Source organism: Musca vetustissima, unplaced genomic scaffold (genome assembly GCF_032173495.1).
Source record: "Musca vetustissima isolate MV318-11 ecotype Yass unplaced genomic scaffold, APGP_CSIRO_Mvet_v1 utg1735, whole genome shotgun sequence".
Classification (NCBI taxonomy): Eukaryota; Metazoa; Arthropoda; class Insecta; order Diptera; family Muscidae; genus Musca; species Musca vetustissima.
Genome location: NW_026887582.1, coordinates 692,746 through 713,591, shown reverse-complemented (window position 1 = coordinate 713,591; position 20,846 = coordinate 692,746). Strand labels below are relative to the sequence as shown.

The following is a 20,846-nucleotide window of genomic DNA, read 5'->3' as shown; positions in this document are numbered from 1 at the left end:
TTGTAAACAGCCAAAAATTCACAATTTCAACAATAAACACATTCACGAGTATAGAAACGCCATCACCGACATTCTGGAATGTAGGTGTTGGCCACTCGACCACATTTACATTATCCGAACTTCCGTATCACAAATCGAATATGTCGTTGCTCGTTTTGTTTTTTAACCACGGATTTCAACAATGCTCTGCACAATAATTACTAACTTTTCCTACAGTTTTGCTTCCAGTTGTTTGTTTGGGAAAATTCTACTAACGTTTGTTTCAATGAAAATAGTGGAATTGATTTTTAACAAACAACATGGTATAATTATTACAAGGTAGGGTACAGCTACCAACTGATTACAATTTTTTCTCAAAGTGGCTTGTTCCATCAAATCAAAATACATATTGTGTGTATGTATTGTTTTGAATACTATGTCAAATAAATTCAAAATAAATCGAAATATATTAAAATTTAATTGAAATGAAAATTATGTTTTTAACATGTTCGTCTGGAAGTAATTACTTTGTTATGGATGAAACGAACATTTGATGGTATTCCCTACTGGATTTTGGGAAGAAATCATAACCTTTCATTCATTTTTCGAGTTTTTGGTTTTGTGTTGAAAAAATGTCAAATAAATACAAACACTTGTTGCCTATATTTATTTTATTTTTGGCAGAAGAAGCCACACGTGCATAGTTGCTTTTTTGTTATTCACCTCAAGCTGTCCTACCTTGTATTATTGTACCATGACAAACAATTACATTTAGGAACAAATTTATACACAGTTTTGTTTTATTCACTTAACAAGCTTTATAGCAAAGATCGATCATCCAAAATTCGCAAACCGTTAACTTTGATAGTAGGTGTGTTAGGTTACTTTTCCAGTAACATTAATTCAGTATGTTCTAGTTCAGAGAGTAAGCTTTTTTGCACTTTTTATTTTTGTGAAAATAAAAAAAGCAAAATGTGAAAAAATACACTTCTCAAAAATGTTCTGAATTAGATTCGGACAGCAGCGAATTTAGCGGTCTAAACGTTCCAAAATATACGTTGATGCAATAATTTGTTATCAAAGCAAAAACATTGTTTTTGTGCCGACAATCTGTCAATTTGTTTCTAGAAATATTTCACATGATTGACAACATTGCACATAATTACCTATTTATTGGACCATGGTACAATAAGAAGAGGTAGGTGGATTGCTATTATACCTAGAATAATTGGTATTGGGGTATATCTGTATTTGGGCACTTTTGAGCCTGTAATTTGCTTTGTAATATGTAAAACATCTTTACTGAGTAATATACTGAGTAAATATTTCCGAACGAGTTTTAAAAATTCAGTAACAATATTATAGTACGTTTATATTGTACCGGATTTATTAAATACAGTAGATCTAAATTGTCAATTCTATTACAACGTTACCTAAAATCCGACGGAGCGTACAAAAATATTCAACTTCCCCACTATAGTGGCCTACACACGTCAAAAATGTGCGTTCGATCGGTGTGAATCGAAGCAATGTTTGACATGTGTGGTCGATCGAAAGAAATTAAAAATGTTTAATTTTTCGTTGTGCGACGCGCACATGTTTGACGTCTGTGGTCTGGTGTGTGGATATTTTCTCATTTGTTGCGAAATTTCGTGGAGTGCGGATCAGCGGACAATGTCAAACATATGCATTTGGAAGATTTTTTATGTTTTTTACACATATTTTTCTGTGTGGCAAATAAAAATGTTTTTCCCGGAATAAAATAAAAGTATTTAATACATTTATAATAAATAAAAATATTTGGTCTTTTTCCGAGATAATTATCGCGGTCCATCTTCACGCTTCAAAAATAAATACGAAATGAAGTTTTGTGGATCCGTTTGACGTGTGTGGGCTAGGAGCTTCACACCGATCGAACGCACATGTTTGACGTGTGTGGCCCGCTTATGGCAAAATGTTGTGTACGGCCGTATTACCCAAATACGTTGAATCCATATCTTCAAGCGAATAATACAAACCGCAAAATAAAATTGAAATTTTATTAAATTAATCCAAATATTTTAAGTTTTTACTCGAAATTTCATATTTCCTCAATGTTTTGTTTTTATTTTCAACAAAAGAAGAAATGAAAAATACGTTCTGTCAATGTTGAAATTGTTCAACTTGAAATTTTGTACGTTCGACGTATTTCGGTAACATTCATATAAATACATGTATTCTACTTTTGTGGTGAAAAACGTCGAACGAGCTAGTTGAATTTTATATATCTTCATCTAGGATCAGGAAATAAGTTTTAATAACAAAAACGAAAACACATTTTTATTAATTATAATGTCAAACTTATTTGTCGAACGAAAAATTATTATTATTGGCAAAAAGTCCAGTTAGAAACCATACAATGTTATTCAACGACGAAATTAAATCATTTTTATGATTTTCTATTTCACATTTAATAAGCACAATCTTGCAAAATCGAATTCACAAAGCCGGTAAAAAAAATTTTTCTTTTACTTTCTAATTTAGTTATTTGACAAAGTATACATTTTGAATGTATTCATACGTTTCAAAGTATAGTAAGATGGCGACCTTGTATTGGACCATCTCATTAGCACAATTTTCAAAATAGCTCTCTCAATTGAATTGATCCAATTTCCACACTTTTGTGTAAAGGATTGCATTTAGTAACATAGAATACAAATTGTTACAAAATATCAAGTACGAAGACAGACTTGATGATGCTGATGGTTAAATCCGTATTCTTTTCGTCAGTCGATGATAAAGATTATGATAAAGTCTCAGTTACGCTCTTGCACATGTACTCCTAATTTACTTCTGTGCAACATTGACTTAATGACTCCGCACCAAGGTAGATATACAAGGTAGCAGCATCTGCAAATTTCTACAACAAACATCGGTTGTTGCATGGTACAATAAAACAAGGTAGGGCAGCTTGAGGTGAATAACAAAAAAGCAACTGTGCTCATGTGGCCTCTTCTGCTAAAAATAAAATAAATATACGCAACAAGTGTTTGTGTTTATTTGACATTTTTTCAACACAAAACTAAAAACGCGAAAAATGAATGAAAGGTTATGATTTCTTCCCAAAATCCAGTAGGGAATACCATAAAATGTTTGTTTCATCCATAACAAAGTAATTATTTCCAGACGAACGTGTTAAAAACTTTATTTTCATTTCAATTAAACTTGAATATATTTCAATTTATTTTGAATTTATTTGACATTGTATTCAAAACATTACACACACATACACAAAATATGTATTTTGATTTGATGGAACAAGCCACCTAGAGAAAAAATTGTAATCAGTTGGTAGCTGTGCCCTACCTTGTAATAATTATACCATGGGTTGTTGTATTTTGATATGTCAAAAATATTTTGCCAAAACAAACAGATTCGCAAGTTTTTTTTACACAAATTCTTGTACAAAATTTAAATAAAAATGTTGCCAAACAAGCTCTTCGAAATTCGAAGATTTTCACAACAACATTTTTGACTTTTCTTTGCACCAACAGCCGGGCCGATGCCCGAGGTAGTCTTATTAAATATACCTTGCTCCGCACAATAATCGCGTTACACATTTTTCGCGTTATCGCATGCAGAATTTTATAATATTTTTAACTCCGAAATGCAACGCACATCAACTTCAAGCATTGACGTTATTGTCATCTTGTGCTTGCGGTACAAATATTAGCTCTTACGCTACGCCGGGCATTAGGTGTATGTTTGCAGCGTCTGCCACTTTTTTGCGAATGCAATCTCCATTTTGTTTAGCACATCTCGTACTAAAATTTCAAGTTCTGCAGCAATTATACATGGTTGGCTAAAACGTCAAAATTGGCAGAATAAACAAACTTTGTTAAGTATCAGTTTCGGTTGATTAGCAAGCACAATATTTAACAACAACAAAAACGGGAAAATGGCACAAAATATTAGCCCCGAACATAGCGGCCTATCAGGATCTCAGGGTGTTAAACATAATGATGATTCAGTGCCTATAAAAGATAATCACGCTGTTAGTAAAAGGTGAGAAGCACAAGCATTCCTTTGGAAGTACCAAACTAATATCTCTTTTGTTTTCAGGTTGCAAAAAGAATTGATGAGTCTTATGATGACCACAGAAAAGGGCATATCTGCCTTTCCAGACGGCGAAAATATATTCAAGTGGATCGGTACTATTGCTGGGCCTGTGAACACCGTTTATGCACAACAAAAGTACCGTTTGTCATTGGAATTCCCCAACTCATACCCCTACGCACCTCCTGTAGTCAAATTTTTGACCCCCTGTTTCCACCCAAACGTCGATCTACAGGGAGCAATATGTTTGGACATTTTGAAAGACAAATGGTCAGCTTTATATGACGTACGCACCATTTTGTTGTCCATACAATCGCTGTTGGGCGAGCCAAACAACGACAGTCCATTGAACGCTCAAGCCGCCATGATGTGGACTGACCAGAAAGAGTACAAAAAATACCTCGATGCTTTTTACGAAAAACATCAAGATACATAAATTATAGAAAACACATTTAGATCGTTTCTCATCCATCTCCCTATCCATCTTTGAAACTTTGTTCTACCGTTTAGTTTAATGTGTGTATGTGTGAATCAGTTATCAATCAACTGGTTATTCGAAATCCTCAATCATCAGCTTGTATGTAAATCGCTCGTTTTACCTTTTATGCATTATCACATCTAAGTTTTATTTAATCTGATGGTGGTGAAGTGAATTATAAGTATTGGAATTGTAAAACAACCCTATTCAAAATTGTCCTTTTATGTCATTAAAATCAATTACATACAAACTAAACATGAAGCATTACCAATAAAATATATATTTTAAGTTTATGTTAAAATATTCTTTTTATTTACATATTTAGAGTTCGAGAGCGAACGCCATTCGACAACTTACGGTGCAGTTGAAAGCCGATCATTCAGAATGTATTCATAAGAATCAAAATAATTTGTAATTAATGGAATTCTACGCAACAAGTTTATTTATCTGACTTTACACAACTTAGTTTTAAGCGTTTCTTGCTCAATTCTTTATATTCTTCAGATGGCAAGGTGTCGACACGGCCAACTGCATCTAAATCTCTACAGTTTTTGTCAACAAATTGCCTTGCTTTGGCATTAAATTGATCTATGTTACTTTTGTACAAATCCGCAGCATCGCCTTGTAGTGGATCATCAGGATTAGGATTCGCCAGCAATAGTTGAATTGATAACAAAATAGATTCGAGTGTAATTGCAGGGTTATATGACCCGGTTGGAGGCATTCGCAAAAGGTCCAGGCATATTTTGCCAGCTGAGGAAAATATTAAAAAAAAAAATAATATAAATGAAATGCAAATGTTGGTCGCGATTATTATTCATTTAACAGGTCACATTAAATGCCGGAGTCCACACATACCCATACAGTCAGGCAAAGCCTATAAATATATAAGGACAACAATAATATCGTATACCGTATATTAATGTAACATTTATATAACTTTGAACATAACATAATGGGTAAAATTTGATCCCGTTCTTACAGATGTAGTAGCATTGAAAAACGGAACGACAAGCGTCATCCCTCACTCAATTCGGTCTTAAATGGACTCAAAAAGTAAATCTTAGTACATATATAATACCCAGTATTACATTGCGGTGTTGGACATAAATAGTTTTCTTTCGCGATGTTGTGTGAACTTCGAAGGGGAAAATATCTTATGGAAAAAAGTGTTTACAATGCGATCAAGATCTCAAGAAATCTAATTTATCTAGCATGAACTTAAAATATGCACTTACAGCTATCAATGTTTGGGTGATACACCGGTGTAATGAATTTAAAGGATGGTGGTCGAAATGGATACTGCTCCCCAAACGATATAGATATTTTGAAAATTCCCTCCTCATAAGGTGAACCTTTCGGGCCGGGCACAACAGCTTCTAGGTTGTTTTCACTTACAATTGTGCATTTAATTCCTAATTGACATGCAAATTTATATTTGTATAGTTTTACACTAAATGAGCAAATTACATACCATGATTTTTATACGAAAGTTGCAATTGGTGAACCTCCTTGGGTATTCTCATCTTTTTGATCTTATCGTTATTCATACTTGTAAAAGCGCGAAAAACTACTGGCAGTTTAGAACTTCAAATGTATTTTATTTTTTATTTGACCTGTTCCCGTACTGCATGAATCTACTATTTTAACTACGACAACAAAGTTTCCTTTATTCTAGGTAACAGCAAGTCCCAGCTGATTTGATTCCAACGTAATACTAGTGTCAATGTGAATTTGACAAATTATGTTTTTAAAAATCACCCAACAGGAAAATTGGGAACGCATACAATTTGAAATTATTCTTTATTAAATGTGCTCCCGTATTCAATTTACTCAATCAGCCTACTGGGAAAGTTTGAGGAAGCAAATCATTTTTCATGGAATAACTCGCAATTCCCTGCATTTTCATATGTGTTACACATATAAGTGGCAATGGCTTAATTATAGGAAAGATGTGGAAGCGATAGAAATATAAATTTGATAGATTTTTGATTTTTCTGTCAAAAGACACTGACACTAGTAAAACGTACAACAACAAATTTCCATGTGGTTGTTGTATCGTTTGTTGTACAACAACACTTGCTGTTACCCTGTATTATTAGGTTCGTTCGTTTACTCAATAATTTGTACGAATTTGTACAAATTATTACAAAATGTTGTTCTTTTACCCAAAAGTCCAGTAAAAGAGAGTGAATTGAGAGAGCAGATTTGACAGTTGTGTTACTGAGTATTTGTAAATTCTTACAAGGAAATTTTACTCAGTAAGAATTTTCTTGTACCATCAGCTGATATTTAATCAGCTGTTTTGTTATGTTTTGTAAACAAACAAAAAAATGTTCTCAAGAAAATTGATTGTTTTGTGAATTTTATTTTGATTTTGTATCATTAAATACCAAAATGGATGAAGAAAACGCAAGTACTTAAAAATTTGGTAATACAAGAGTAATTGGCGAACGATTTTTTAGGTTCCAAATCCAAACAAAAAAGTGTGCATCCCTAATGTCTGGAACACCATCGGTTATGTCCACCCCCATATCAATTGCAAATACAGGAATAACAGGTATTTATTTCAGTTACCGGTCACAACCCTTTTAAATGTTTGTGGGGAACAAACAACATCAATTTTCCGCTTGTTATCCATTTTTCTAATAAAAATGCTCTTTTTTAGTTTGCGCCAATTTGTTTGTTGTTTTAATCAGCTGTGTCGAAACAATCTTTTTACTGGATGTTGTTCGTTTACTTTTTGCAGTTTTCTCTCTTGAGAAGGAAAAATTCGTATTTACTCTCTGCAAATTCTTACTGAGTAAATATTAGTGGGAAAGTAAACGAACGAACCTATTATACCATGAGGTGATGTATTAAAACAAAAACATTTGTTTTTGTCTCGATTATGGTGTTTTTACACGATATGTATTTTACATATGTGCTGTCACTTTTTTACATATGGAAATCGAACTCGTCATGTGAAACATACGGAAATTTCAATGTGTCAAAACGATATGCAATTACATATGTATTTTTTCCGAATAGGACTCGCTCTATTTTCGTATGTGAAACATAAGGAAATCAGCTGTTTGAATGAAACACATTGTTGGAAGAAAATATTTCAATTGGAAGTCAAAGAAAAGGATGAAAAGGCAACAATTACAAATTATTATTTTGTTTGTAGGTGTTTAATAAAAAAAATTATGTTGATTTAAGAAAAAATAAAAGTGTTTTTTTGGTTTATAGGTTATGCCATATGTAAAATACATATGCCGATTTGAACACAAAAATAAATGTTTTGTGTACGCTGCTAATTTTGACACACATAAGGAATTACACATGATGCAATAATAAGGAGATGTATACCAACAAAAAATAATATTTCAAATGGTTGGCAACACTGCACATCGAATTCAAGTAGAAATTACCCACTTTGACAGTTAATCAAGACATCAGCTGCGCTAAATGGACTACCTATTCATTGTGCCAAGGAATTACATATGGATGAAATAAGTGACAGTACATATGTAAAATACATATCGTGTAAAAACACCATTATCTGTAAAATTTGTCCTTATAATAGGTTCGTTCGTTTACTTTCCCAGTAATATTTACTCAGTAAGAATTTGCAGAGAGTAAATACGAATTTTTCCTTCTCAAGAGAGAAAACTGCAAAAAGTAAACGAACAACATCCAGTAAAAAGATTGTTTCGACACAGCTGATTAAAACAACGAACAAATTGGCGCAAACTAAAAAACAGCATTTTTATTAGAAAAATGGATAACAAGCGGAAAATGTATGTTGTTTACCAATACTTGCGCTTTCTTCATCAATTTTAATGTTTAATAATACAAAATCAATATAAAATTCACAAAACAATCAATTTGGTTGAGGACAATTTTGTTGTTTGTTTACAAAATATAGCAAAACAGCTGATTAAATATCAGCTGATGGTACAAGAAAATTCTTACTGAGTAAATTTTCCTTGTAAGAATTTGCAAATACTCAGTAACACAACTGTCAAATCTGCTCTCTCAATTCACTCTCTTTTACTGGAGTTTTGGGTAAACGAACAACATTTTGTAATGATTTGTCCAAATTCGTACAAATTATTGAGTAAACGAACGAACCTAATATTTCACATGGTTGGCAACTTTGCACATGGTCACGACAAAAACAAATGTTTTGTTTTGATACATCACCTTATTATTGCATCATGGCAATACTGTATATATATATACTACAGTATATTTGCGGGATGGTATCATTAGGCCCAAAAATGTTGAGAATGTTTACTCGTGTTTTCTCATGCAGAATACAGTCTCGTCCGTATTATCATTTTGCGAAATATCCAAAAAATTTAAGTCGAACGCCAATAAAACAGCTAACATCATCAAATTATGTCAATAACGGTAGCTTGTTGTTCCAACCCTGCAGACTGAAAAAAAGCATCAGTGGAGGCGATGCTAACAGCAAAATAAAAGTGGTATGGAATACTATCTTTGGAAAATACTTGTTATTAACAAATGTTGTGGGATCTGGCATACTAATGGTAATTGGCGATGTTGCGGCACAAGCAATCGAACAACGTCGAGAGCACAGCACTGTCCAGGGATATGACTTTGAACGAATTGGTCGGATGTTTGTTGTTGGTGCCTTGCAGGGCCCTCTCCATCATTACGTCTACAATTGGATGGATAAAGTAATGCCCGTAGCCAATTTGGGGAATGTTGTGAAGAAAATTCTTATAGACCAATTGTTTATGTCGCCAATGTGCATTTTCATATTTTTCTATTCGGCTTGTTATCTAGAAAAGAAAACATTGAAAGAGACCAACGATGAGTTGCGCGAGAAATTTTTATTTATCTACTGTATGGACTGGCTGTTGTGGCCCGGTGCCCAATATATCAACTTCCGTTACTTGGATACAAAATATCGCGTAACATTTGTTAATGTTTGTACGGCATTATATAATATTTTCATGTCATATGTTAAACACGATTATTGAGGTACTTTAGATGAATAGCATGAGTTAAGATCTATGTATTTCCATTGACCAGTACAACCAGTTCACCACCTTAGCGTGGTTTAAAATTTAAGTTCGTATCGAAATTAGGCAAAATGTAACGAAGTACCTTTACATTCTAAGTCACTTATCAAATAGTCGTTAAGGAGAAGCACACACACACATACGTATAATTGTTATAATTGTAAATGTAGTTTAAGTTTTATTTACATTGGACTTTGTGTTATAGTTAAGTTAAAATTGGTTCACCTCCACATCAAATAAAAAGTGCATCAGACGCATATGCTCCTGACTTATGAAATTAGCTAAAAGCAAGGTTGCGTTCTCATTGCAGCGTGATAACTGTTGTTTAAGTATTGTTCGAATATCATCTCGTACGCCTTTGTTGTCTGTGCCACGGGAACGTCGGGATGCTGGCGCAGCATTTGTATCAGACGGCGAGAAATCAAAATTTAAGTCTTCGTTGAGTGAATTACATATGGACATAAATTCTTCAATGAAATCAACGGTTACCATGAATGCTGAGAAATTGTGGAAAGTGAAATTTCTTCTCGTTGCTATTATGGAAAATATCTGTTCAGCCAGTTCCTTCTCTCGCGGATATTCGAGTTGCAGCAAGATTAACAAATCGCCCAATACCTCATCTGGACAATTTGGCTCATAAATACGACGCTAGTCATAAAACATGAAAAAACAAGTAACGATATTAAATACATTTTCACTAATTAGGTACTTATAATTACTTACACATAAGTTGGTAACTATTGCTTTGCAGCAGTATTGAAGAAGAGCCTTCTGTGTCAAAGGTATGAAAATCATATGTCGGGCAACTTTTAACGTCAAGTGCTCCAGAAATTGTCCTGGCGTTGAAGGTAGCTCTGCCAATATTTTCAGTATACACTCAAATCCTTCAAACTAAATAAAGATACCAGAGAATAATAAATCGAAATCGCAATGTGATGCCCTTTAGAAATATACCGTCAGTTTGCCTTGCAGCAAATTTAATCCTAACTTCAAAATATGGTGTACCAGACTACTTTTTATAGTCATCTCAAGCATTAGCTTCTTTGCTTCTTCCTGATGGCCGAAATATATTGCCAAGTCGAAGAGGAATCTGGAAATCCATGGCGATAGAGGCAGTGTTAAAAGAAGTTTACTGAATTCTCGTTGGAATTGTTCAGTGTTAAGCAATTGCCAGCACTGTGCTGCATGGACAAAGGCTTTGGATATGTCTTTGCTAGTTGGTGTTGTCAGAGAAATTTGAGGTGGTTCCATTTGTGTATCGGACCGTTCTACTTTCCAATCGCTAAAACCCTCAACTAAAACATGATTGATTTCCCCTTCTTCAGGACGGGTATTGCAGTTTCTTATGTAACAGTGCAAGGAATATATAAATAGTGTTGTTGCGTAAAAAAGTACTTGAGTACTGCCTGCTGGACTTGTCGAAACAATTTCAATAAGCTTGTCCCAATAAACATTCTGACCCCTACAAATGGAAACGTGGAAAATATTTACATTTTTTGAAACACAAAAATTGGTTTACCGACATACCAAGATTTGTTGAAAGGCAGAAATGCTTCCCAACGCTGAATTTTGCCGCATAACATCAACACTTGGAATATCTTCTTCCATATATCAGTGGTATCACATTTCACTTCTTCTAAAATCTGTCGAATGTAATACTCTAGGGATATAGTAAAAAGTCGGCATACTAAATTGGGGTTTGTACCTAGATCTGGCGTCTTGTGATAAATTAACGGCAATGCTTCCTCAACCAACATTTCCTGGTACTTTTGAGGATTCTGCTTCATTCCATCGGCTATCATTTCCAAAAGGCGGGGCTAGAAAACGAGAACGATGAAAAATCAATTGAATACATGAGGGCATAGTGTATAATTACAGAATGTGTTACAGCTGCCTGAGGGAATCGCTTAAAAACCAGCAACAACAATTTACATTGATTCAAACTATTTTCGGTGTTATTGACAGTCATCATGAGAATTTTGTGTTGTACTTCGTAGGAAACATGTTGAAACATTTTGACGTAGAATTCCTGCTGAGAAGTAATTTCGTTTTCATTTTTCAATGCGTTAGTCAATTCGGCAATTTCCTCTTCCAGTAGTTGTACGTTAGGATCCAGTACGTTTAGTATTCTACAATGAGTGTATATATTAGGTATGCTCATCTTGACATAGTCCTTTACTTACATATAACTAAAACATTTAGCCGCTTCTTCAAAATTATTTGCTTCTTTTTCCAACTGGTAGGCTTGGAACTAGAATATAAGACTTTGTACGTGAAATTGACCGAAAAGGGCAAAACTTCGAACAAACCTGTACATTGAAGTTGTTAGGATAAAGTGTTTTGGCAGTAATGATCCATGCCTTTGCCGATGCCGGATCGGTCTTTTTTAACTTAATCGCTTGTTCTATAATATATGATTCGTCCATCACAATACTGATGGGGATAAGTAAATTGACTTTGGACTACTCGATTAATCGGCTGATCTTTGATTATATACTTATTTTTTAGATATTTATACTTTATATTAAAATAAAACTTTCAGTTTATTTTCACTCAACAGAACCAGAGTCTGTGTTTTCGTTCGGTCGTTGAGTTGAAGTAAAAACTGAAAAACGTTCCACTTCCTAACGAATGGGGAAGAAGACAAACCGGCCGATCAAAAAGAACTCAAAGGATAACGAAATATTTACGAATGAGGTGAGATGGAGACTGCATGAGAACACACACAGTCACTGTCCGTGTGTATGCCACCAGTGTTGCGTCGTTTCAGGATTGCACGCTAGTGTATGTACAGTGTAGGGTTCGTATGATACATTGTTGTACGAATGGATGGATGGCTGCTACCATGGCACAATGAATAGGTAGTCCATTTAGCGCAGCTGATGTCTTGATAAACTGTCAAAATGGGTAATTTCTACTTGAATTCGTTGTGCAGTGTTGCCAACCATTTGAAATATTATATGGAAAAATTTGAGAGACAAAAACAAAGGTTGTTGTTGTGATACATCACCTTATTATTGCATCATGGCTGCTACAGCAGTTGTTGACGGATTTCGGGATATTTTATATACTCTATTTCCTATAAATTTTATTCAAATAAACCTTTTTCCTTTGCAAACGTAGTTTCATTTATAACCATTATATATGGTTATAAATTGCCCAAAAATTACACATTCCAGAACTTTATTTTGTATGATGACAACAATTCATATTAAAAACATTTTTAGTCGATTTTACATCAGTCAGTAAAAGTCGAAAATCGATTTCGAATAGGTTTGAAAAATCGAAAAGTCGACTTTTTAGTCAAAGACAAAAATCGAGAAGTCTAAAATTCGACTTTTGATTCGTCTAAATACCACAAATTCATGGTATAATAATAGAAGGTAACAGCAAGTGTTGTTGTACAAAAAACTATACAACAACCACATGGAAATTTGTTGTTGTAAGTTCTACTAGTGTCAACTCATTTGACAGAAAAATGTAAACAAACAAACAAATTATCATCAAATTATTTTTATTTTGAAAATGAAATATTTTCGAATCCTCAAAATAAAAATTGAAAAACATGAATGAAAATCTTTCACATTTATATTTCTATCGCGTCCACATCTTTCCTTTAATTGTGCCATTGCCACATATATGTATAACACATATGAAAATGCTGGGAATAGCGAGTTATTCCTTGAAGAAAGATTTGCTTCCTGAAACTTTCCCAGCAGGCAGATTGAGTAAATTGAATACGGGAGCACATTTAATAAAGAACAATTTCAAATTGTATGCGTTCCCAATTTTCCTGTTGGGTGATTTTTAAAAACATAATTTGCCAAATTCATATTGACACTAGTATTACGTTGGAATCAAATCAGCTGGGATTTGCTGTTACCTTTTATAATTGTACCATGCCACAAACTATACAATCGTAACGACTTGACAGGATTCATTTCCAATATTAGTTTTGTCTGTTTACTAGATATTTGGTAACAATTGTTATGTACAATTGTTTGGTACAATTTGTTCATATTGTTGTTGGATTGTTATGCCAAAGTCGTATACAAAATGTGAGACTGTATTTAATGTTTTGAAAAAATATAAAAATATATATTCTAAAATCCATTTGTTTAAAGATAAGTTTTACAACATTGCTTTGAAGAAATTTATGATTTGTAAATAAATCAATATCTAAATCATATTACCAACTCGATTTTGAAAAGAAAACCTGGCATTCCATTCATTTTTGGCATTTGTGTATACATGTCAAATAAATCCTCATAGAGTAGTTTAACGCGGTAAAAAAATTCTAATGTAATTGCCGATTAACGAAATCCAGAAATACCCCCTAATTGTTTACATATACCGTTAATCATGATCTAAATGCCGATCAGCTGATGTTTTTTACTATACATACAAAATTATTAATTTGCGCCAAAAATATTTGTTTGCCATTTGAAAATGAAAAGAAGATTATAACAGTGGAAATGTTTTTGAAATGCTGTGGTCGTTTAGAAAATAAAAAAACAACCTAAAAACACAAAAATTCTGTAAATAATTTTTATTTTTTTTTTAATTTAATTTAATTTATTTATTCACAATAATTTCAAAGTCCGCAGACCACATTTAAGAAATTACCAGTCTACAAATGTCATAATTACACTTATAATAAACAATAACGCGAAAACCTCGACTATAAAATAAAACAAGAAAATCTTAACAATCACGATAACAATTGCGGGCCAAGAATAATACATGTACATTTCACTAACTTGACAAGCAATACTAGTAAAAGTAGTAATTATTCACAGAAGCCCAAACAAAAATTTTGACTGCAACTAAGATTCTACTCGAAGATCGAGCGGAAATAGCTTAATATATAAAAAATAATAAAAAATGTTTTTTTTTCCTTTGATCTTCCATTTTTGTATTTGGCAACCGTTAAATTTAGAAACAAACAACATGTGAAAACAGTTGCAAATTCAACCTGATTAAGAAAATAAACCGTGATTCAGTCTTTAATAATGATTAGATGTTGTATGTAAATCCGCTTTAAGATTACGTTTGGACTACTAAATCCACTCCTATACGTCTCGTAAATAATGTTCACAAACCCAGTGGATTATATTTGGCGTGTACGCTATGGAGATCGAGTAGATTTCGTAAATCTAAACGTAGTGACGAAATTTTTAAAATGTATTTTTTTTTCTTTATACATTTTAAAGAATATGTTCATAAACTAGAAAAGTGAGTGATATGAAAATATTCTATGCAGAATCGGTTTAATAACATTGTTTCATTCCATTTTGCATGAAAAAATATACATTTCCATTTGCAATGCCTCGAAATATTCTCCACTTAGAATATACCTGATCAGAAAAAAATTATGATGATTTAGGTATTTTCGCCGATAGATAGCTTTGAACTTTTGGTTATAAATGTATATCATAACTGGTATTTTATTAGAAATTCTCATCTTTCTATGTATATATGTATATATACATATATATATATATATACATATATATATATATAAGAATGACTTTAACTGAACATATTTGATTTTTTTTTCTGTTTTAAGTTTTTGGCCCGCCTCCCGATGGTCGAGTATTAACAGCGCCACCACCAATTAAGTAGACTTTGTCTACGAGCCTTCAATGAGGGTTAGATTTTGACTTTAATTTCCTTGATAAATTTGACTAAGTCGTAAAGATGATTCCTATTATGTTTTTTAATGAAATCCTCTACCGTTTGGATTCCATTGAACGATGCAAACTTAACTCTGGTGGTGGTGAATCTTGTGCAAACAAACAAAATGTGAGTGACCGTCTCTTCCGTCTTGCAAACTTGGCACTCACCAGAACCGACTACATTCATTTTAGCCAATGTGCTGTTGCTGAAGGTGTGGTTACTCAGTATGCGGTTAATCACTCTCTGATCATCTGGGTGTAATTTCGTTTTGCTATACCATGGGTGTTTAGATGGTTGAGAAAAAATTTTATAAAAATGAGAGGAGTTCCGTTCAGCTATGGATTTGCATTCGTCAGCCCATTCTGCCCATACTAACTCTTGAATTCTGCAAATAGCATCCTTTATTGGCCACATTAAGTTCAGGCAAGTGCCGTTTACTGGTGCGTTCTTTGCTGCCTGGTCCACCAGCTCATTGGGACCAATCCCTGCGTGACCAGGGATGTAATGAAACTGAGTTTCTATACCCGCTGTATTGATGATATCAATAAATTCATTTATCAAATAGTTTTTGTGCTGTGTGGATTCTACTGCCGCAATACCACTTAGACTGTCAGTCAATATAGCAATCTTCTTTAAATTCCGTTCCTTTGCAAATATAGCGACTTGGCGAAAAGCTAGAACTTCCGCCGACATAGATGACCACCTTCCACTGACCCAGAATGCTTCAGTAGTATTACTGTTTAGATGTAAAAAAGCTGCACCGGATACATCATCTTTCACCGAACCGTCTGTGAAAAAAATGTCTATGCCAGACTCCTGAATCTTGCTTATTTTCTTTCGAACAAATTGTTTCACCACCTCCTCGCTTACACCTCTTTTTCTAGAGCCTGCGCCCTCAAAGAAATCCACATCACTTGAAATACGCTTACTTGCAACGGGCATAATTCGTGCCGTTGCAACATTCTCCAAAATTTCCTGATACTTGTCAAACACTATCGTATAACTTGTGGTTCTGCTCTGCATACGCCTGATATTCTCCAGACTTGGCAATCCAAAGGCCTTGGCTTTGACTAACTCCTTGGCTGTTGCCAGCTCAAATCTGTATTTTGGGGGTAATTCACACGCAAGCTGATATAAAATGGGTACAGGTGTGGAACGGATGAGACCCAGCGCCCTACGTAAAAACTTGTGCGTACTAGTTTTGATTTTACTAGCAGATGCTTTTGTTAGATTGGATAATGCAGATGCTCCATACTCCAGTTTTGCTCTGGCAAACGCCTTGTAGAAATGCATTGCTTTGGCTGGGGAAATTCCAAAGCTGCAACCACTTAAAATGTGAAGGAAGTTATTAACTTTATCTGTCGATGAAGTAGCTTCGTCGATGTGTATCTTAGAAGAGCCGCCAGCAGAAATGACGAGACCCAGATATTTGATGTTTGCCACCTGTTTGACTGAAATACCATTAATGCATATATTCATTTGTTTAGGCCTTCTTGAAAAGTGAACAGTGTTAATTTTGTTCATATTAAAACCCAGACCTAGCCCCTTACAGTCCTCGTGGAAGCGGCTAATACTTTCAGTCAGAATTTCACTTGCCTTTTGGAAGCTTTTGTCGTGGCAAACCAGGAAAAAATCATCCGCAAACTGAAAGATGTCGATGTTACTGGAATTGATGTCATGCAAGGAAGACGTGTAGATATTAAAGAGCAACGGGCTGAGACCACTTCTTTGAGGAAGACCATTCACTACAATTCTTCTACTCTTACCCAACTCCAATTGCCTGCGTTTCATACTGTCCACAATCCATTTGATTATGTGTGGATTATACCCTTTCCGAAACATTACTACCGCCAATTGATTTATGTTCGTATAATCATACGCCTTCTCGATGTCAATACACACTCCAACCACTTGATTGCCAGACTTTTTATAGAATTCAATGGTGTTGATCACATCATTGATGCACATGGACGTGGATCTACCCGGTCTAAACGCATATGACCTAGGGGGAACTATCCCATTATCTTCAGTAAAACGAAGAATCATACTCTTGATAGCGCTCTCCAAAATCTTTTGTGATGCACACATAAGTGCAATTGGGCGATAATTTTGAATGTTTCCAGGATCTTTGCCCCTCTTAGTGATCGGAGAAATCCTAATTCTCCTCCATTCGCTCGGGAAGCTACCTTTGTTCCATATTTCAACCAGAATATTAAAAAATTTCTGCCTTTCGGTTGCGTTAAGACTGTTTATCATTTTATACGATACACCATCTGGTCCTGCTGCTGACGTAGGGCTTCTAGAGTCGAGAAAGGCTTCAAAGCACTTAATGTCCAAGGTAGGCCTTTGGCTTATCAAGTTCCCGAAGACTATGGGTGCGTCGTTACAACCAGAAATGGACTGCCATGTTATAAAATCAAGGAATTCTTCATTTTGTTCATGATTCCATGAACTATTAATCGGCTTGACTTTCCCGTACTTCTTAACATTCCTAAGTTTAGACCACATATCCTTACTTGAAATTGGATTGTTCAAATGGCTGAGAAATTTCCTGAAGTTTCTCCTCTTCTTTTTTTCGCACATTCGAAAAAGCCGTCGTTCAATATCGGCAAGTTCCAGAGCATCAGACCACGCCTTTGTCTTTTCGTACTTCCTTCTTGCTTGTGTCCGTAGATTATACATTGACTTAATATCATCATCCCACCAAGGCTTGGGGACATACTTGTTTCTGGGATCCAGGCGAATTTTGTTACTTGAAATAATATTATTAACATTGTCGTAGAATTCTTCTAAATTATTTCCCACCATCATTTTATTCATTTGGCAAAGGACATTTGCTGTTCGAACTCTGTATACTTGTCTGGGTTTGTTTGAATCATTGATAAAAGAGATAACAATTGGATGATGATTACTTTTTGAAATTTTCGTGTTGCTCGTAGTCCAACTGACTTGAAGACTTGTAGTATTAATAAAAGTGAGGTCTATAGCAGATTGACTGGTGTTGGTAGAAAAAATAGGGTCTCCGTTGTTTAGGCAGCTAAAATCATACTCATTTGCCAGGGTAAGCACGATATTACCTTGAATGTCCGTTGCCGAATTGCCCCATGATGTTGCTTTCGCATTAAAATCGCCCATTATGATAGTGACTCCACTAAGTCTCGAAGCAGACTCGAAAACAATCTTAGCTATCTGCCGATATTGGTCTCGGTGCAGGTTAGGTGGAATGTAAACCGATAGTATATTCATATTACTTTTAAGATTAGTTGTGCTAATGCCCACAATTTCAAATTCTGTGTTGATGTTTATTAAAGCAAACTTAATTTCTCTTTTCAGTAGGATACCTACTCCTCCATACCCGTCAGATCTAGCTTTACTGACAAAATTATAGTTTCCAAAACTGGCATTGGAATTATCTTTAACCCAGGTTTCAGATATTGCAGCAATGTCAATGTTTTCATACTCTAGAAAAGGTTCCAACATGTCCTTATTTTCGCGCTTGCTGATACTCTGAATATTATATTGTAATAATTTCATGATGGATGTGGATTTGGATATAAAAAATCAGTAACTTACTCCAACAGCATCTTCATTGTCTTGTATACTGGAACTTATAATGAATGACTGCACATCAATAATCTGCCTGACAAGTTTCTCTTTGATTGCATTCAGGACTCTCGCTTGACTGTTAGTCAGGGATTTCTCTCCCGACTCCGCCACCGCACTGACCTCTTTCTCCATTTCCGACAAAAATTTTTCTAATTCGGTTACTTTATGCATGCTGTTTAAGGCGACCCCGTTTCCTGACTGGTAGACCTCACCAGACCTCAAAGCTTCCCTGTACTCCTTCATGTTCTTTACCGCGTTGGCCTCCTCTCTTAATCGATTCTGGTTGTTCTTGACTACCTTCGCAAAGGATCTAAAGCTATGCAATGATCTAGCAGCCTCCATTGCGTTACTAAGGGTTTCTTTTTCGTCCGCATTGTTCCTTGACTTGTCATATTTGCTTCTTAAAGGGGGGAAAGCCACATCCAAATTTTCGTCCAAAATTTGAAACTTGTTTCCGAAGGCTTGTTTGTATTTGATTCGTGCCTCTCCCAGTGCTAAATTCTTAATTGTCATGATCTTCTTAACTTGGTATGCTTCTTCCCGAGCAGGGCATTTTCTATCCAATGGTGTGTGATTACCCTTGCAGTTGGGGCACACGATTCCTTCTGCACATTTTTCTGCTTCATTATGAACGGTGAAACATTTCCTGCATGACATAACTTTTTGCTTGCAGTGCTCCGCAAAATGATTATGCCGGTAACACTTGTAGCACGTACTAAAGGAGATGAAATGCTTGACATCCCTCTTAGTATATTCGAAAAAACGAACCGTTTTCGGAAGCTCCAGACCTTTAAAAACTATCTTTACCCTCGGGGTAGGCACAAGCTGACCCTTCTCCTTCCGATTCATTCTAGTTATACTTAATATTTCCTTTTCAGAGGATATTGCCTTGGCTAACTCGTCCTGCGAAAGATCAGTAGGCACCCCAAAAATTACTCCAGCCTTAGAAACAAAATGCGCAAAGATTTTGCAGATATAGCCCTCATTCTTTAGAGCTTGGTTAGACGCCAATATATTTGCTTCAAAACCATTCCTGCAAGTTACTTTTGCCCTGCCGAAACCAATCTTGGCAACTTCCAAAATGCCGGGAATTCCAAGATCCTTCATTATTTTCGCTAGGGATATAGTGTTTATAGAGGCTGACCGACCAGCGGCATCAACACGATCAACATAGACTAAGTATGGACCCGTATGGTCACGTTCATATCTAAAACTATAATTATTCTTAATTTGACTCATTGCTGGTTGACTTGCCGGAACTACTTGGACCGACGCCACTGCATTAAAACTTGATGTTCCTTGGGTTGCCATAAGACTTTCATTTTCATTAGATGAGAGAGACTCATCAGGGCGCAACTTTTTGGCATTACAATTTCTACTATTACTCCTACTTCTTTCTCTATTTCTGCTCCCCTGCCTCAACTCAGGCTTGCTTGGCGGAGGGGGAATATTTATTCCCTCCTCCATTCTCACACACTCTCTTCACAGCAACAACAGCACAACGACGCTACCACCACACACACAACAAAATGAGCTACAGCAATTAGAAAGAGACGACCGTATGATCGTCAAAAACCGTTATCCTCGGACGCTTGGAAGTTCTAGAACTTTTTTTTTTTAAAAACAACAAAAGTACAGCACTCAGGAAAATGAATGAACAGGAATTTGCAGGTTATGATCTGTTATTAATGAAATTTATGATGATGACTATGGTTATGATGGTTATGTATACGGCAATCAGAAAAATGAATGAACAGGAATTTGCAGGTTATATGTTGATGATGATGGAGTTTATGAATGAGTTAATGATGACGGTTACACGATGACGATTGTTTGGCGATGATTAGGAAGATGGTTTTATGATGTTGTATGTAACGCAACACAGTGTTTGGGCAATTCATACGCGGGAATATGCAGCTCAAAGCCCCGCCGGGTGCTCGCAAGCACATTCATAAAACACAAAAATCACTTAT

At 35.0% G+C, this 20,846-nt stretch overlaps 4 protein-coding genes across 4 annotated transcripts in view; 2 read left to right on the top strand and 2 right to left on the bottom strand.

Annotated features, from left to right (window-relative positions):
• The window catches only part of LOC133335151 (laminin subunit alpha), a 607,777-nt gene that overhangs the window by 43,601 nt on the left and 543,330 nt on the right, over positions 1–20,846 (bottom strand). The gene's annotated exons all lie outside the window — the stretch shown is intronic.
• On the top strand, positions 3,905–4,543 carry LOC133335160 (ubiquitin-conjugating enzyme E2 C). Its single transcript, XM_061543463.1, has 2 exons — positions 3,905–4,023; positions 4,081–4,543. The coding sequence occupies exons 1-2, from the start codon at positions 3,917–3,919 to the stop codon at positions 4,508–4,510; spliced, it is 537 nt and encodes a 178-aa protein (XP_061399447.1). The 5' UTR covers positions 3,905–3,916; the 3' UTR covers positions 4,511–4,543.
• Positions 4,992–6,102, bottom strand: LOC133335200 (ubiquitin-conjugating enzyme E2 D2B-like). Its single transcript, XM_061543502.1, has 3 exons — positions 6,027–6,102; positions 5,791–5,967; positions 4,992–5,305 (listed from the first exon to the last, which is right to left on the bottom strand). Exons 1-3 carry the CDS (start codon positions 6,100–6,102, stop codon positions 4,992–4,994), a joined length of 567 nt encoding a protein of 188 aa, XP_061399486.1.
• Positions 8,315–9,556, top strand: LOC133335199 (mpv17-like protein 2). Its single transcript, XM_061543501.1, has 2 exons — positions 8,315–8,334; positions 8,853–9,556. The coding sequence occupies exons 1-2, from the start codon at positions 8,315–8,317 to the stop codon at positions 9,544–9,546; spliced, it is 714 nt and encodes a 237-aa protein (XP_061399485.1). The 3' UTR covers positions 9,547–9,556.

Bases quoted from the DNA above. Each gene is read 5' to 3' on its own strand.
- LOC133335199 (XM_061543501.1), top strand. From the start codon at position 8,315: ATGGATAACAAGCGGAAAAT. The intron at 8,335-8,852 runs GTATGTTGTTTA...TTTCTCATGCAG, and splicing joins ATGGATAACAAGCGGAAAAT to AATACAGTCTCGTCCGTATT.
- LOC133335160 (XM_061543463.1), top strand. From the start codon at position 3,917: ATGGCACAAAATATTAGCCCCGAACATAGCGGCCTATCAGGATCTCAG. The intron at 4,024-4,080 runs GTGAGAAGCACA...TTTTGTTTTCAG, and splicing joins AATCACGCTGTTAGTAAAAG to GTTGCAAAAAGAATTGATGA.
- LOC133335200 (XM_061543502.1), bottom strand. From the start codon at position 6,102: ATGAATAACGATAAGATCAAAAAGATGAGAATACCCAAGGAGGTTCAC. The intron at 5,968-6,026 runs GTATGTAATTTG...CATGTCAATTAG, and splicing joins ACTTTCGTATAAAAATCATG to GAATTAAATGCACAATTGTA. The intron at 5,306-5,790 runs GTAAGTGCATAT...TATTTTCCTCAG, and splicing joins TCACCCAAACATTGATAGCT to CTGGCAAAATATGCCTGGAC.